This window comes from Anas acuta, chromosome 4 (assembly GCF_963932015.1).
Source record: "Anas acuta chromosome 4, bAnaAcu1.1, whole genome shotgun sequence".
NCBI lineage: Eukaryota > Metazoa > Chordata > Aves > Anseriformes > Anatidae > Anas > Anas acuta.
The window spans coordinates 9593442-9611768 of record NC_088982.1 but is presented as its reverse complement, the minus strand read 5'-3'; the positions used below and the strand labels follow the sequence as shown (position 1 = coordinate 9611768).

The 18327-nt window shown below is 42.8% G+C and overlaps 1 protein-coding gene across 5 annotated transcripts in view; it reads right to left on the bottom strand.

Annotated features, from left to right (window-relative positions):
• MSANTD1 (Myb/SANT DNA binding domain containing 1) overlaps positions 1 to 17884 on the bottom strand; it is a 51346-nt gene extending 33462 nt beyond the window's left edge. For 2 of the 5 annotated variants that reach the window (XM_068679767.1, XM_068679768.1), the window contains exons 1-2: positions 4776 to 4875; positions 1576 to 1668 (exon numbers count right to left, since the gene is read on the bottom strand). Coding sequence is in view for 2 of the 5 variants with exons in the window: in XM_068679764.1 (XP_068535865.1) it covers positions 1576 to 1668; positions 12679 to 12694 (109 nt within the window). In the remaining 3 variants the exon portion in view is untranslated. Of the gene's footprint in view, positions 1 to 1575; positions 1669 to 4775; positions 4876 to 12678; positions 14418 to 14828; positions 15054 to 15406 lie in introns of those variants that run through there. The other 3 variants (XM_068679764.1, XM_068679765.1, XM_068679766.1) reach the window with 3 other exon arrangements.
• Positions 17885 to 18327: the final 443 nt, after the last annotated feature.

Sequence of the window (18327 nt, the reverse complement as noted above, 5' to 3'; positions counted from 1 at the left end):
AGCATTTCCTTTGACAGAAATAAACATTTTCAGCTTCCTCCTGCAGATTCTTCTGCTGTGAGGTAAAAGAAAATCCATAAGACTGGTCACAATCAATATTGGGAATATTTGGGGAGTATTTTATACATCCCATTACTGTAAATATATTATAAACATTGCACTCTATTCTACTCTGCCTCCATTCACCGCTTTTATCTCATGAACAAGAACTGCTGCGGGCAGGCAACACATGCAAGTTCCTGTCTCAGCATTTAAGATATTGCAGGTGTTATGAGTTACTGGTTTTAAAGTTTCTGGAGTCACTTCCACTTTTAAGATAATTCAGATCTTTCCCACTGCTTTTGGCATGTTTCAATATGGGAAAGCAAAATCAGCTTCATTTCAGATAACTAACAGGTTATAATATTGACATTGCAACACACACAGAAATGTTCAAAATCAGTTCTCTTTCATTCCCAAATGCCCAACTCTGTATGAAACCATGGTAAAACAGTAAGTAAATCTTCTGATTAAGGTTTTAGTTTACATTTGCCTAGCGTTAATTATCATCAGAGAGCCAACATCTGTGCCACTGCCTATTTATAGGCACACAAACATACATATACACACACACATTTTGAGTGTGTATACATATACACATAAATATATTATTTTACCTGGCTGCTTTCTAACTAGAAAACAAGTCATGGGTGAGGAGAGGAGGAGACAGCTGAAGGAGGAACGGGCCACTGCCTCGCAGCACAGCCCAGGGAAAGCATGCTACATGCAGAACAGCCCTCAGGAGGCAAAAGAGCATTATACTTTCCCTCCAAAAGTTCAGAAGCATGTTGCATGTCCCTACAGACTCTGCACTGTCTTAAGACAAATCTGAGACTGTCAAAAATCAAAAATATTTCTGGGTGCCACAAGTTGATTTCCTACATGCTGTAGTTTTGCAGAAGAATTGCTAAAAAGAGAAAATATTTTATCTTTCTTTAAGTAATATTTTTGTCAGCAAATTCAGCACGTAGAAGGTTGGGGAGACAAAGAGACTGAGTTCCAATACTGGACTGTAGGGAGGCATGTCTACCACATGACACAAAAATGCTGGAATGTCAAGACCGTGAAGAAATGTTAAAAGCCTGTAGCTTTTAACAGCCCTCACTCTACCAGCTAACATCTCTGATACGGTCCAGTCATGCAGCAACCTCAGAGCCAGTGTGTCAAAAGGAAGCAAATGGGGTTTAAGGACAAAATACCAGTCACTTAAACCATAAAAAAAAAATAAATCAGCAATCACCACAGAAAGCAGATATGATGATGTGGGCTCCCCTGTTCGCAAAGTACAAGCCTGTGAAGTGACTCCTTGCAAGGGACTGTGACAGTGACAGCCTCGACTGCCTCCAGCTGAAGAGGAGACAATGCAGCAACTTCTCCACACTTGGAAATTGCTGCCCCAAAATGCTCCCCCCTGTTCCTTTGCTCTGCTTTTCAGAGTTGGAGCAGAACGGAGGTACAGGCTCAGGGAAACAGGAGCACACACCTGCACATTTATAGCTTGGAGGTTTTTATGTTATGGAAGAAAAGCTTCAGTACCTGCTGTCCTAGGAGCAGAAGATCCTCCATGAGCCTTGAAGTCAATGCAGGAGTCGTCGCAGCAGATCACCGACCCGCAGCAGAACTTTGTATCTGGGGGAGAGAAAGTTTGGCAGAACAAGGTGCTATGTGGGGAGGGAAATGAGGAGCAGAGCGAGAAAACATTTCTGAACAACCGAGGAGGAAGGTCAGCCACACTTAGCCAAGGCTATTTTGTAAAGGTCAAGATGAGGAGGGTTCAGTTTAGTTTGCAAACACTTGCCTTTCAAACAGAGCAGACAATTATATTCCCCATATTTTGTAGTCCCACCACAAATGACTTGAATAGGGCCTTAAGACTTCAACAACCCTGTATGCTGAAAGCTACTCACCCACCTTAAGCCAAAATGATATAACAAACATCATCATCTATACATCTTACTGCTGCCAGCAAAAGGTCTCTAAAATAGATCCCAACACCACCCAATCCACCAATGGACGTAATTTTTCCTGACCTTTCTCTCATTTACCAAACTCTTCCATTAGTGAGTTAATGTTCAATGGTCAGCATGTTGTCCTTCAAAGGATAACAAATCATTTTGTAAATGTGGTGGGTCCTGGAGGTACTGTTATCTCTAATTTACACAAGGAGAACCCAGAGACAGCAAGAGAAAAATTTTCAAAAGCTTTTAAATGACTGTGAAACTGAAGTAATTTTCAAAAGAGAATTGGACACTCTAGATCTGAAGTCAACCTTGCACGTCCTTCAGTCACATCTCAAAATTAAACACGTTCTTAATTCACTTTAATAAAGATCCTCAAAGCCACAGAGGTACCTAAAGAGTATCATAACGGGAAATTATTTCCAAGTCTAAGATTCAGAATCAGACGTGACTTCTCCCCTCCTCCAAGAAAATAACTGATAAGGTGCCTAAGAGTCCACAGGAACACAGACTTTTCACCAACAGAAGGTATTTGGGTACCTCAAGTTTTCTTCCTCCATGCTGAGATCCCACCATTTTGGCTGAGCTGAACCTCTTAGCACTTATACGCGTGGAAGCCCACTTGAGATGGGGAAGTCGTGAGCATGGCTAACGCTCCTCACCGCGTCTCCAGCATCGGTTCCAGAGAGCAGCTGCTCTGATTTTCATTTAAAGACATGGCTGGAGGAAGAGGGAGTGGTTGGGGTGGCATGAAAACAGCACCCGCCGCCAGGGCAAGGTGGTTGCAACCTCTCCCTGCTGAGAGAAGTGCTGGGTTTGGACTCTGCCTCCAGGGCCGGTTTTGATTTCTATCCAGTGCTGTTTTAACGCAAAGCGTGTAGTAAGCAGCCCATGGAATAGTGCCAGATACCTGCTCCCCACCTCCGTTCAGGGGAGGTCCCTAGCGGTAGGCCGCAGTCAGGCTCCCACTTGCTTCTCCTCTCTGGCTCTGCGAATCCTCTCAGCACCATGGCACAACTTCAATAGGAAGGGCTGAGAGGTTGCCTACAGCCTGGGAAGGGACAGGTGGATTTGAATATCCCTTAGGAGAAGGAGGACCCAAACCCGAGTTCGACCACTTCTGAGAGAAGAATTAAAACCATTACGTTATTATACGAAAACCACCACACCAGTTATTTGTATCTTAAGCAGCGAGCACAAGGCTGCGAGCCGAGGCCTCAGCAACAGGGCAGGTTTGACTCCCCCGGCCGGGTTTGGAGCTCACAGTGTGGGAGCTGCTCACGGGATGCAGCATGAGAGCTGGGGAATGGGGGGGAGAAGGGCACCCCGGAGCCCTAGCAGGCACCAGTGCAGAGAACTCAAAGGAGAAGTACTGGGAACAAGCATGGATGCACCAGGAACCCAGGGGGTACTGTCCAGAGCGTGGAAGCTGTTAGACAGAAACACGGAGACAAAATAGAGGTGCAGTCTCAAGTGCCAACAGCCTGACAAATGGTAATCGGTGACTAAGGCAGTCAGTCTTGGCTCTACAGCTCCTGCAGGAGCTCCAAGGATGCCAAATCTACATGAGGCAGGCGGATTTGGGCACGCTGAGGAGGTGAAGCTGGAGTTTTTGTTAAAGGAAAAGGAGAGGGCACACCACAGCCTAAGAGGCATCACACCAAGTTTTAGAGGGTGCATGGCAAGGCAGTGCTCTTAAAACAAGGGAACACCGCTGGGCAGTCAGATTGGACACCTTGTTTTTGTATCCTGAATTAAATTCAGGCTTTTCTCTTATATAAACCTAGTGGGACAGATGTCCAAATGCTGTAAGTCAGTGTCACCCTCTTGAAATCACCAGAGTCCTAACCTATAATTTAGGATCAAAATATCAAACTAAAATCTCATCTATCATCCCCAAAGTGCTTTTGACCCTGAATTTTCTAGTGTTTAAGATGAGGTTAAAAACAGTCTAAGCTCCCCGACTGTTAAGTAGATCAAAACTCTAGTCCAATAAGCTATTGAAAGTTTCTATAGTTTTACCCTAGTCTATCTTTCTGCACCCTCTTCAGCCTCCAACTAAACGAGTTTTGCTGCAAAACGTTAACTAAAGGATTTCTTACAGGAAATTTTGGAGTAGCTGTTAACCATTGTGTTTTTATCACAAACTAGCACTGTAAAGTAACAGCTCATTCTAAGTTTAATTGCTATAAAATAGCATGTTTGTAATTAAAGAGCATGTATATGCATGTGTTTTTAAATACTCTGAGCATGTTTTTCTTCAATTTTGTTGTTTCTTCCAATTCTTTAAATATGTATTTGAAAAAAGTGGAAGGACAAGTAGCACTTTTTGAAGCTGCAAGGAAGCCATTTGAGAAAACGAACATTTTAAACTCACTGAAATGTACTAATGATAAAAATAGAAGTTATGTGGTACAAAAGTGACACTTTTTGATGAAATAGGGGGTATTTTGCTCTAAATAAGGATAAATGAGCAGGCTTGGTAAATGGAAATATTTGCAATTCATTTTAGACATTTGTCAAGATAATTTTGTAGTTAGGTGTGCATAAGAGCTGCAGAATTGGTTTCAGCTCTCTTTCCTCCAGGAAAAGAAAGTCTGACACAAGATTTTGACTTAGATTTCATACTGACCTCAGCAATATAGTCATTAGTTTCTCCAACATCATTAAAATTGAGCAGCAAGCGCCCCTAAACCTCCTCCCACAAAATAAGAAAGTGACAGCTAAAATTCTACATTGTTCCACGCCAGTGATTTTTAGACAGAATTTCCCACTCACCTTAACAAGGTGATAATTTAAAAATCTCTGCCAAGGAATACAACCTCCTCACTGGATTCCCACAAGGCTGAAGACACCTGCTGGTAGAGTTTAATATCCTGTAATCTACAGCATCAGAAAATGTTCGGGAAATTTGTATTAGGCAAAAGTACACAGTTGTACAGAGATTAAATTCCTTGGGGATCTTTTTTATTCTATGGGAAAAAAAAAAAAGTGGATCCTACATTTTAATAACACTGAGCACAAGGACACAAACATATGGTCCTTCCAGCCAAGCTCTGGATGGCTAGAAGAGAAATACCATATGGGCTGTATCTTCACTGACTTGCTACAGCCATTTATTTATTTATTTATTTATTTATTTTAACATTTGGAATGGTTTGGAAGCCTTACAAAGTTTAGCCTTGGTTTTGCCATTTGGAGAGCAATGCTAGCCAATCCTGCTTGCACTATCCATGTTATTTAATTAAATATCTAAAAATTAATTATAAAACATGCCAATACACCATGTGCTCTTCCAGCAGGCCCTACTATCCAGCCCCAGAGATAGTACCACCACCACCACTCCTTTATTTAATGCTTAACAAGGTATCCTTGGCCTATTTCCCTCCTCGTCTTTCATATCTCACAGTCAATATTCTTCATCTGTGGCACTGCATTAGAGCTCAGCATTAAGTCTTAACACTTTGGCATTAGCTGTTTTCTCAGATCCACTACCATCATTCTCCTAAAGCAAAGAGTGAAGCAAAGATCACATAATAAAATCTACACTCTTGAGTTGCACTGCTGCAACAGCCATAAGCCTGTACCTTCACGATAGCCTACATCCTCTCAGGGGATACGTTCTTGGTGCAACATCTATTCACATCAGCAATGAGACTGTCAATTCCATAGTGGTGAAATACAGCCAAAATCTGACGAAATATCACCTCAAGACTTCTGTCTAGTTTAGTCATCAAAGATGCTTCACACATGCACAAGATCTGGTGCTGGTTGCAGACCTCTATAGCCCTAAGGACCAGAAACTCCAAATTGAGGCTAAAAACAACAACAAACAAACAAAAACACAGCATCTACTCAGTTTTAAAATATGCTGAAAGCCAGCACCCCCAGTCTGTAGTCAGAAATAGAAAACAGGGTGGTTCATCAGGAGATGAGTCTGGCCTCTGAAACAAATGCAGAAAACTCCAAATTTGATTTGATCTAAATAGATGACTTTTCTGGGACTGGGGATCCCTAAGATAAATCTGCGTGCTTAAAGAAGAAACTCTACAATTCTATGAAATGCCAAACCTGACAATGTCTTCTCCACGGATCAGGGCTATCTCAGCTCCTGTCTTCTGACATGTTCATAGCCTCACAGCTGGAGACTGATCAGAGCCTTCTCAACAGTTCCTCTGAGACTCTGAGGAACTCCTCAGAGGAGTCTCTGAGATGCGTTTATTTTAATAGTACAGACATAAACTGGTTAGGAGAATCACTGAAGGCATCTACCACTACTTTGTGATGCATTTTGAGAAGCTGGCAAGCAAGAAAATAACATGCAGCAAGCAATCAAAATGAAGAAACTTTTTTTCCTTCATAGATCATGTTACAAATTTTGGCCAACTTAAAATAGACATCCTCAATTAAAATTAAATCCCACTTCAAAATGATAGTGGTCTAGTTATGATCAAGTCATATTTGTGCAGACTTGATTTTTACCATGAAAAATAAAATAATGTAGTCTGTAAGGAAAATTAATATAGCAAAAGAAAGAACCCAGTTTTATCTAGATGAGGAATTTTGTCAGCAGTTATTTTGCTGTATAACAGAACTTAACCGGGAATCATTTAATTCCTCTCTCCCAGGGATTACAGGTGGTATAAACAAGAGCAGCACAGTTATCTACTGAAACATGAGCGGAGTTTAACAAGTTTATTGCATTCAAATCAGACAGAAGACACAATTCTGTAGCAGCATTTGAGATATATATGAATACGTATGACAGTACCAGCAGCAGTGGAGGACTGAACACTGTGCCCACAGGTATCCTTTCCAATCCTATGTTTAAGTTCTCCTCTAACAGAAGCCACTGGGTATCTATGACCACTCTTGCAGCTTTTCTGTGTACCATTTCTGCTTCTGCTGTATTCAAGGCAGTTACCGCACTGTGCAACAATGGGGTTTATCACGGATTTACACAGTCTAATACTTTTTTTTTTTCTGTGAAATCTTTAACATCCTATTTATCTTCTTGATCACTACAAATGATTGAACTGATATTTTCCAAGGACAATTCACAATGACAAAGTTACTTTTCCTGAGTGGTTTCATCTCCGTGGATGCATAGGTACAATTCTTTTCCACTTAATGCATTACTTTGCAGTTGTCTAGATTGGGTGAGAAAATGGAAAATAATATTCAGTCATTTTCATGGACAGTTTTAATTTTGACTACCTTAAAATATTCTTGCAGGTAAAGCCTGTCATTTCTCCTTTTCTTCTGAAACATTAGTAGATAACTTAACAGTAAAGATATCAACAGGGACTCTTGTAGCTAGTGACTTCCCTGCATTTGGAAAACTGATGATTCAGTGCCTGCCCTCTGGTGTTGTTTTTCATTGTTTTGTTTGTTTTTTAAACTTCTAGCCAATTAGAAGCATAACCAGTTCAAAACTGCAGGGACATTTTCCCTTTTATTTTATTTTACCCTTGAAAACGTAGGGGTTTTGACAGCCATCAGTGAGGGACTTTGCAAGCCCAACTATACCTTACCAACTGAATCACCTCTACCCATGGGCTGCTGGGCTTCAAAATACACAGATTCATGACAGCTTCCTTCTACAAAATCCATTTTGACATTTACCCAACATATCATATTTACTCCGCAAATTCAAGTCTTCATTTTCGTTTTCATAAACTTGCCCAAGGAAGGTTAGATTCACCACTGTACACAGCTCCTTAGACTTAGACATCACATTTGCCACCTTCACTTGCCACAGCAATTATTTAATTCATATCAAACAACACTGTTTGACAACTCCACATTTGGGACTCTTGGGTGGCTACCATGGATACCACCTATTTTTATCTATAGCATTATGCATTTTATCAGTTTGTTCTAAACCTGTTCTGCTGACACTTCAAATTAAAACAGTTTTTAGACTCTTTCAGCTACCAAAATGCTCCAGAAGAGAACTCTCTCTAAGATCCTTTATAATGAACAGCAAAGCAAAGATTTATTTAGCCTTTCCATAACAACCCTATGTTCTTTGAGTGTTCTTATTACTCTGCAATCACTTATTAAGTCTACAGATTGACAGGCTTCCTACTTTTCATGTGTTTGAAGGGGGTTTCTTATTGTTTCTGAGAGTTTGGCAAGTTGTTCCTCAAAATTGATTTTATGGCCTTGTTTAACTTGCCTTTTTAACTTGACAGGATGTATGCTCTTTTCTATTTCCGCTGTTCAAACATGACCTCCAATTTCTGAAAGATGTCTTTTGACTTCTAACATCTCTCTGCTCTTCCATGTAACAATACCAGCTTTTCAGAGAGTTCTGCTCAAGCCTTTTCATAGAAGAAAGATACACGCCTTCTTGAGCTCATATGATGTCTTCTTACTGGCTTCATGTTCTCTGCAAGTATCTCACTGTTTTAGCTGTTCCTTTTAACCACAAAATGGCAAGAAGCATTCCACACCTTAAATTTTGTTGAGCAGATTTTTTTCATTTGCTGGAGCCAAGAAAATTGTGCTTGTCCTGGTCCAGTCACATTACTCTGGGTTAAAACAAGTGCTTTCTCCTATTAAGCAAGCTGTTTCACTCTGATCCATCACTTTCACTGTTGTCCCTTACATCAAGTTCAGTCTCCTCCTCTCCTAAAGCTATCATTACTGCCCTTGCTATTTCTCCTCTTCGTCTGCAGGCAAAGGCCTTCTTCCCTTGGAGTTCACTGAATACACTCTTGATAACAAGCGTCTCAAACAAATACAGTTCTCTCTTCCAAATAAAATTGCTCCATTTGCCAAGACAAGAGGAGCTCATATTTCCAAAACAGAGTCCTCTGATTTTCTCAGCCTGTGTTTTGATACAGAGAATTTTCCAGGTGGTTTTAGGACCATGTTTCAGTCACCACTCTGCAATAATGCTAATTATGAGCACACTCACCACCACCATCAACACACCCACCTCCACATCTCTGAGATAAGAAATGTATTCCCCTAACCTTATTTTTTCTTTGTTTCCCACAAAAGTGCTGGAGTTCCCTGGAAGGACAATTTCTTGACAACTTCGTTATAGTTTGGATGACAAGCCTAAGAAGATTAGATTCTGTAATTTTTTATTATTATTAAAAAAAAAAAAAAAAAAAAAGACACTGTAAGGGGAATCACTGACACAGATGACTGATTTTCATCCAGGAGATTCTAGCATTGTTCCACTATCTCATGCATTTATTAGGATTTCATTTCCTTCTGGAGCCTCAAGGGAAATTTCATAATCAGCACACCTGGTATGTATAGTATAAATAATTAAGGGGATGCCCTCTCTATGTAGAAAGGCTGTTCTGCTGTAAGAAATGGCCTGGATCACAGATTCATCAGAAAAAAAGAATTAGGGCTATGAGATACTCTCCATTTTCAGATTCAAAAGTCTCACAAACACCGAACTGGAGAAAGTCAGGACTCTACGCAATCTGTAGAGGAACCTACTCAATCAGTGTATTTATGAGTTATTTCAACATTATTCTTTCTACACTGTCAGCATAGATGGTACTTTATCACCATTTATCTATCCCAGGGTATAATTTATTGCTTGCCTTAACAAAAAGATCATGACACCAATTTAGCTTACAGTCACATTAAGAAAAATACTTTATGTGACAAATTTGGCAATAACCCAGCACTATATAAACTGGTTTGATGACAAAAAACACTTAAGGCAAACCACGTTAAAGAAGACAGATAACCAGAAGCCCTGCATACTTAGTTTTATTTTGAAATTGGCAAGAGTTGCTGCTACAGCCCAAGCTGGAGTCTTCTTTGGAGCTTTTTACCCTGGACATAAAGAGCACTGAAGCCCTCAGTCTGAGCCTTCTAGGAAGCACAAAATATATTACCCCATGTGGACAAAGTGGTCAATACTTCTCTTGCACTGCAGGTCATGCAAATTCATGTCTGATGACTCCCAGTGACACGTTGGTGGCACCTGCATAATTTTGATCTAAAAAGGGGTCGGTCTGTTTTACCTTTTTGAGGGCAGAGCAGCTGGAGAAGGATTTTATATCCAACAGCTTTCACTTAGGTGCTTTGCATCTTTCTCTATTTTATTATCAGAACCCTTTGTTCTGAATTCTTCTTTCTGCTCCCTTTGATTAATTCCTTTCTTTAATCTGTTTAATACTTAAACTACAGATCCACCCACTTAACTGTTTCTTCTCTCCAAACAAAAACTTAAGTTCTACTTTAAAGATTCTAAAAAGTTCTGTCATAAGAGTGTGCTTCACTTTAGGCTGCCATCTGCAACTTGCGATGTTAAAGTATGGCACAGTGAATGGCATACTTGTGATTTGGCATTCAGTTTTGCAGATAAAGGAGGTTAAATAGTTCACTTAAATATGCCTCTGTGATTTGTAACTGAAACGTATTCAAACACTGAGATTTGCTAACCATCATTGCTTCCATTTTCCAACACATTAATTGGATGTCGGCAGTCAGACCAAGAAGTTCAGCTTTTCATAAAGGGCTCTGTTCTAAATTCTGATGACTTTTTTCCAGCTTAAAAACCCTAATGACTAATCTTTGACCAAAAGATTAAATTTTAAATTAACAAAACCATGCAAACATGCACTTGTCATTATGCAAACATACTCCCACCCTTTCAACTTGCTCAGTTACCTTATGTCCATCTAAGAGCTTGCACATTTTTCTAAAGCAATCAGATTTGAAAGACCTAGAGCTAATTAAATCCATTGCTATTAATGTGAGCAGGCCATGTTTCAATAGGTTACGAACCAAAGCACATTCATTAGTGGAATTTCCACCTTTCTAAAAGCCTGATACTGTGGTTGGATCTGTCCAGGCAGCTCATCACACCTATATGTTGCTGTAAGGGACTCTGCTGGGCTGCACGAACACTCCTGCACAGGTCCTCTAGAACCAGAGTCATAAAACCTTTCAGACATAGCTTGGGAAGCATCACAGGATTGTGTTAGCTCTCTAAAGACTACTAAAAAAACAACAACTCATCTTTATCTTCAAAGTTAGTGTGCATCAGTCGCTTCAAGACCTTACCTGTCAATGTAGATAAAGAAAAGCAGGAAGCAGTTATCGCATCCTGTGCTAAAATTCAGTATTTGATTTCAGTGCTGCCCTTTTCTTATCCTACCCAGAGCAGGAGAATACAAGTGATCAGATTACTTGACCCAGTTTCAGAACCCTGAGAAAAAGTGGATTTCAGCTGAGAAAAAAAAAAGCAGTAACAGAAGGGCTCTGGACACATCTGAAGGAGAAGCCTGCTAGTGAAGCTTCACAAGCTGAGCAAAATGTTTTCCCCTCTTTGAGAAGCAAATGTGTGATTTGAAAGTCTGTATAGAACAGATTCACTTCCGTGGGACAAGAAATTGGCAACTTCAGGTGTTTTGTGAAACCTGTAAGACTTACCTTTCCTCATCTGCATGCTTCACCCGCTCTGGCGGAAACTTGTACAACCATACCCTGCTCCAGCGAGCGAATCAGCTTTCCCTACAGAGCCACTAACACTAACGACTGCTCTAAGTGCTCCCTGGCTGCAGGGACTAAGGGGTTAATTCAACTCACAGGCATACATTAAACCATGCTAAGAGCATTCCACAGAAATACCATCCCGAAGCCAGCAGCTAGAAGGAATAGCTAACCTTACATACGCTCTGTCTGGGCAACAGACAAGTACACTTGCTTTTTAAACTCCGCTTCAATGGGGCACTGGCAAATGCCTAGAAACCCATGGGCATGGAAAATAAGCAGTTGTGTGGACAGCTGCACCAAAGAATCGGAAAGCGATTCACGCAGCGTTAGCTGTGGAAGTTGTACTTTGCTTTAAGCAGACTCATTTCGAGATTGCACCACCTGTCTAAAAGAGAAAATATTTCCTCGTTTATTTTAAAAGCTGAGGCTCTGCCCCAGCACGAGCACACCATATAGACACACGGGAGAATAAAGAGCCCACAGTCCTAAGTATCCTAGATATTGATCTGCATCAGGCTATATAAAACAGCAGTATTAGCAGTCTCTAGGGAGTTTGCTGTAAAAGCAATTGGAACTGCAATTAACAACAGCACATCTTAGGATAGGGAAAGACTTATAACTAGAAGCTAATTAGGAGGGCAAACACTGAAGCTTGTTAGCTGAGATGCTAATGAGAATTATACTTGAGTGGCAGCAGCCTAGCTATTCAGAGTTAATTAGAAACCTCAGCTGATAGTATATTGCTCTTAAGAGCTTTCAAAACAAACAACTGGAAAAACTGTCCTGCAGCTAAGGATCCAGCCTGCCACGTTGGGTAATTCATGGGCACAGGGAACAGCCAGGAAATTACACTCAGCCATCATGGTAATTTAACAGTACGTGGAAAAGGCAAAGGGAAGGGGGTTTTGTAGGAGCTGCCTGTCCTCGTGGCTTTCAATGACAGTTTTGTCAGCCCGTGGTGAGCCCAGTGCTCAGGACACACTGCCACATCCAGCATCACTCACAAAGCAGCACAGGCCATGGGTTGCTCTCCCTGTGCCTGCTGCCCCCCGGGCACGGGCATGTTTGACTCTCTCCCCGCTTTGTGCAGCGAGGAGGTAAAAAAAATATTAATAATAGGAGTAATAAATCAAGGCGCTTCGAGGGAAAAAGCTGTTAAACGTAACATGGCAGCAATGCGGATCGTGAAGCGTGGCCTTACCTGGGCTGAGTTGCATGGCTGGTTCCTGCTCTGAGCAGAGCCAGGGAGGCAAGGCAGAGGGGCTGCGTGTTTAAATGTTTCCTCTGTGCCTGATTGGAAGCGCAGGAGCCAGTCAGGGGCAGGGGAGAGGCTGCTAAACTCAAAGTAGGTTGATTGTTTCAGGAAAAGAGTGGATACTGGAGAACCTGCAGACTGGTTTGCAGCGAGCTGCAATATGTGGAAAGGGTCGAGTGTCACACGGGAGGGAAAAGGCAGAGGAACCGAGGGGATTTTCAATCTCACCCAGGCCCTGTTTGCATTAAAATTTGTGGTGATTTAAGCAAAATCTGGATTTGATTGTATTTATTGAAACCAATCGCAAACCCATGTGGACACTCTTGAACAAACTCTGATTTCCAAAAGAATATCAATGAATTTCAGACTTCAGTTGAAGCAGTGAGAAGAGCATCCACCGATGGTTTTGCACCAGCGTAATTAAACAGATTTCAAAGTACAACTTGAGCTAAACAAACCTGGCGCAGATGTGACCTGGCAGCCACTGGCTGATAGTGAGCAAGGAGAGGAAGCTTTGCATGCCAAAATGTCCCTGCAAGAGCCAGTATTTGTAAATGCACCCTTACGAGAGCAGAAAGGTGTGAAAGTACAGAGCACTGAGTGGACACTAGGATATACAATCCATACAGCCATCCCTGTCTTAACACAAAAAATCCCACTGCATAAGCAGTATTCTGAAGAGACAAATTTACCTCATTAAAGCTTTGGGAACCATCCTCTTCACCTGCTGCTTTTGAAGCAGAGTCAGGGATTGTGGTTATTCAGGTTTAACAGGACTTGTGAACACTGGCTGCAGCTAGAGGCAAAATTCCCCGAACACCAAAGCAACATAGCTCTGGGATTGACCACACACTTCATTCAAGAATCGTCCCAGCCACAAGCCTGGGCTCAGGACACGGGACATGAAGACCAGGGTAGGCCTGGCAAAGGCCCATGCGCAAACCCAGGCCCGCCCATGGCCCAGCAGTGGCCAGGCCCTTGGCTGGTGGATCACCTGCCAGGGGGCTCCTTGTTCGTCCACATGGCTGGCTGCTATGCACACTACATCTATAGCCAATTGATGACTCAAATCAGGCAAAAAAGAGGGAAAAAAAAAAAAAAAAAAAGAATTGGAAGATTCACTCGTAGGGAACTAAGGGTGGTGTAGACAGTGATACCTGGCAGGCAGTCCTAGCAGGCTGGCTTAGGTCCTAGATGCAATCCAGCCAGAGATCAAAGGGAGCTGCCTTCATCTCCTTCTCAGGGTTTATTCCTTCCACCACCACCCCCATCACTTAGTACTTCTGGTAGGTTTTCCCCATATCAAAGACCGCTCATATCAAAGAATTTGATGAAAGCAACCTGCCCAGAGCTGCAGCCCCAGCTGGAAACAAACTGGGGCAAGGCTGTAGGTGCTGCCAGGGTTTGCCTTGCTGACTGCAAGCACAGACGGCCACAGGCCCAGCTCGGATTTGGCCATGGAGACATTTGTGTATTTTCTCACTTCTTTCTTCTCATCCTCCCTCTGTGAGGGCCCCAGTGCCTGTGGAGGCAGGCTGAGGGTGTCTGTGCAGGACAGCAGTGTCAGGCTACATGGCTTGTAGGCTGTGGCTTCTCCAAGGAGTGCTGGGCAGTGCCCAACATGACGATGACAAGCGTGTAACTCTATTTTATCAAGGGTCATCTTCACCAAACTGAGTAAGAGCCTGGAAGAGAATTTGCAGTTTACAGAAATTGCTTAAGAGGAAAAGATCTTCTGGTGAGCACCTGTCCGATTCCCCCACGTATTCAGAAGGTCTGTTTAGTTAAAACCAAGCCTTTCTCACAGATTAGCAGGGTGATTTTCTGTGGTCTGCCCACTGACCACATTTTCAGCCTCTGGGGAAAACACAGCAAAATTGGGTTCTCTGGATACTTTTTGCTGCATTGCTGAGCGATCTCCTTTCTTCCCAAACACAGCAATCACTTTGCTTTCCTATCAATTCAGGAGGGCGAGATACAGTCTTTTAACGTCTTAACAACCATGTGCTATTCCCAACTCATTACAAACGCTGAGCTCACTTCTTCCCTCAGCAGGGATAAATGTACAGCTCTAACCCTGAATTTCGTCTGTTTACCTTCCCCTGGCTGTGATTCTCTTTCAGTATGCCCAGCTTCACACTGCCTCACACGCAGCATCCAGCTCAACAGGAGCTCAATTCCCCTTTCAGGCTGATGATCCCCTGCTGCAGCGGTATCACCTCCCCCCATGAAGGATTCCTCCGTGCTGTCCCTCCTCTCCTGGCTCACACCACACACCTGCTTGCAAACTAGCATCATCTGTTACACATTTTTACCTCTTTCCCCCACCCCCTCCTCCAAACAGAGCTGCTGCCTGGCTTGCACTGCAGCTCCCTGGGGATCAGTCTTTTAGCTCCGCAGGACACACTGCCCCAGGTCTCTGGCTTGTAATGGTTTTAATTTTTTATCATGCTCACAGCACTGCCTGCTGTCTCTGTGTTTTCATACGCACTGGGGAATTTCTTTTGCTTGGCAAACGTTCATGGGTTTATCAGGATTATTTCTGGGTTTTCTATTAATGGGTTTTCTAGTAATGCCTCTGAACTTAGTTTGTTCTAATTCATAGGCTGATCTCTCACAACTGACATAATACCCTCAAATTGCAACACTGTACCTTTAATCTTAGATCACTTACCAGTCCTCTTTTTCTTCTGGCAAGGAAAAATAAAAGAAAAAATAAAAAGTATCAGGAGCAGAAGACTCTCCTTTGTTGAAGCCTTTGGCCTTGGCTCAAGGCGGCTTTCACAGGAAAGTCCTGGGGTTCCCTGGAGGACTTGCATCAAACCCCACTCGCTGCTGCCACCTTGGCTCTGTGCCCTCCAAGCTGTATCTCAGTTTCTCTCTGCTGCTTCCTTCCCTTTGCATTTAAGTTTTTGGTAGCCAAATACAGCTGTTGTATCCCATGGGTGAGGACTAAGGGAACTTTCAGCCTAAAGGAACTAGTAAGTCCATGAGGCTGTTTTCCCTATTCTGTGAATTATTTGGGTTTGGTTTGTTGGTGTATCTGTTGCCTAAACAATTTGTACACAGTTTTACATGAGTAGGTTTCAGCTTTCACCTGCATTGAGTAGTTCTGTGCTTTCTGTGTGACCTGTAGCCCAGGCATGCCTGCTTTTCCAAAACCCCTGCATAGCATTTACTTTGTCCCTTCTGTACCACAATAACACCATTGTTCATTTTTCATTTGGTGTGGTTGCACCGAGCTTACTCTTTTCTCCCACATCACACTGAGGAATCCTCCGTAGCCCCACATCACTGCATCCCTGAGGAGTGCAAGTTGCAGAAGTGTTGCTGCCAGCCATACCTGCAAAACCTCATTGCCCAAGTCACTACTTGGGTCTCCATGCAGTGCTTAACATCTTCACGTGTTTTCCTTGTCTGCTGACTTTGCTGTGATTGCTTTTACTACAGTTTTGCAGAACATTAAACTTCTCATTGCTTTTTGTCTCCTCTTCTTTGCATCTTGCCTCTGCACAAGCATCGGTGGATTTTTCAATCTGTTTCTCATTACGTCTCTGAGCTAGCTCTCAAATTCTCCTTGCTTGCATACTTCCTTTGCAGAAGCTTTACATATGTCCTGCAGGCTCTGGGAGACGGACAGGAGCATCTGTGCATTATAATCTGAGCAGAAGAAAGTTGTCTGTGCCCATGCCCTACAAAAATAAGGAACAACTGCATTTGTGCAGTGCTGAGGCAGAGCCAAGCACCCTGCTTCGCGCTTGGGGGGCTCAGTCTGGGCTCAGCACAGCAACGGGCCTGCTCAGTGTGACTGCTGGGGCTCCCATCTGCCCAAACGATGCCTGTAGAAACACAGCCAGGGTCTTCCAGGAAGCCCCGCAGAGGTGAACCAGCTTACAACACATTCGAGTCCCCTCCAGCATCCTCACTCTGTTTCTTTCCATTCCCATTACTAAGCATTACTGAGTCCATCTTCAAAGACTGGTGAGCATCAGCCATTGTGCACAGCTTGGCCATGTAATGAGCTGTAATTTTTCCTGATTCTCAGTCACACTTGTCAATACTTTTCCTATTAAACCTCATTAGAGCAGTTTTTTCCTTCATTTTTCAAAAATAACATTTTACCTTATCTTGGCAAGTCTGCTCTTGTTCCTGTCCTAATCCTGCTAGAGAAAGCATATTGCTCATTACCCTTAATGTAATACCTACATCTACTCTTACTTTGCTTTTCCTTTTTTATTCACGTCTGGCAGCGTTGTAGTTTTCCTCCTGTAAGCTGAATAAAGCCCAGCTTCTGCGTCCCTTTCTTTCCATACGTGTCCAGCCAAGGCAGAGAGCCCAGGAGCCCTCACCATCCCCTCTGCCCACAGAGTGATTCTTCATTTCTGATGGCATCCACCTGCTGCAGCCAGCTCGTTCCTGCCACGGGCACAAGCACAAAAAGGCAGCAGCTGAGGAGCAGCCCTGCAGTCTTATTCTTTTGACTGAACACTTCTTAGCCAAGCCCCAAAATGAGAGCCCTCCCTCTCCAGCACGCAGTCCAGTTGCAGCCCTCCCCATCAGTGTTCTCAAACACTTCTGCCTCTCTCCTGCAAGATGTCCCATACTGGGAAAACAAACAAACACAGTGCAGAAGGTACATTGGCATCCATCACAATTAAAGGCTCTGTAAGCACCTAATAAAGAAACACCCCTTTGGCATTTAAACCCGAACCAAAGGGCAGCTAACAGCAGCTGATAACAGCTTGGGTGTTGCTGCTTCAGCCTGTTAAGACCGTGATTGCTTTTTTGCCCTGCTATTCTAAATATAAGTCTGCATTTCAAGTAAAAAAAAAATCACAAGGAGTTTTATAATAATTGGGAAAGCTTTCAGGTCCCATCTGAAAGGAGTCCTTGAAACAGATTAGAAAAAGAAAACTTCAAGGAAGACATTAGGACTGTACCTCGCTCTTTCATCAGTATATATAGTACATAATGCACATCAGGTGCCACAGGAACCGCTGCTCAAGGTTAAAGCAAGGTCCTCATGAAAGCGACAATTACTCTCCAGCGACAGATAAGGAGAAGAAAGTCAAAGCTAAGCATCGGGAGAGGAAAGGAGTGCTCAAAGTCAAGTGAAAAAGCTACAAAAGCCTTTGCGAGGGGGAGAGATCACTTCAGAGCCTCACTGCGAATCGAGGTTTTTGTCTGCCAGGAGGGGTCCTCCAGCAGCAGCAGCTCCCTCCCCACGTCTGAAAGGCAGCAGCTGTGCCGGCGTGGAGGCAAGGAAGAACCAAAGCTCAGGTAGGACCTAGTGCCATGCTTGGTGGAAAAGAGATGGCTGCAAAATTACTGTAATAAAACACGTGTGAAGGCTCATGATAAGTTCTTTACATTTTTTATTATTATTATTTTATTTGGATATAGCCTGACTTGCGCTGCAGTTGGTGTCTGGAGACTTCCCAGACCCCAAATCCTTACACAACTGGGAAGACAGGAGGAAAAGGATGCTCATGGATGTGTCTCATCACATTGTCCGGGAGCATTAGGTCACCATACAAATGAATACTTAAGGTAGCACAGAAAACCTTTGTTCTGATCTTTTGTATCGGGTTGTCA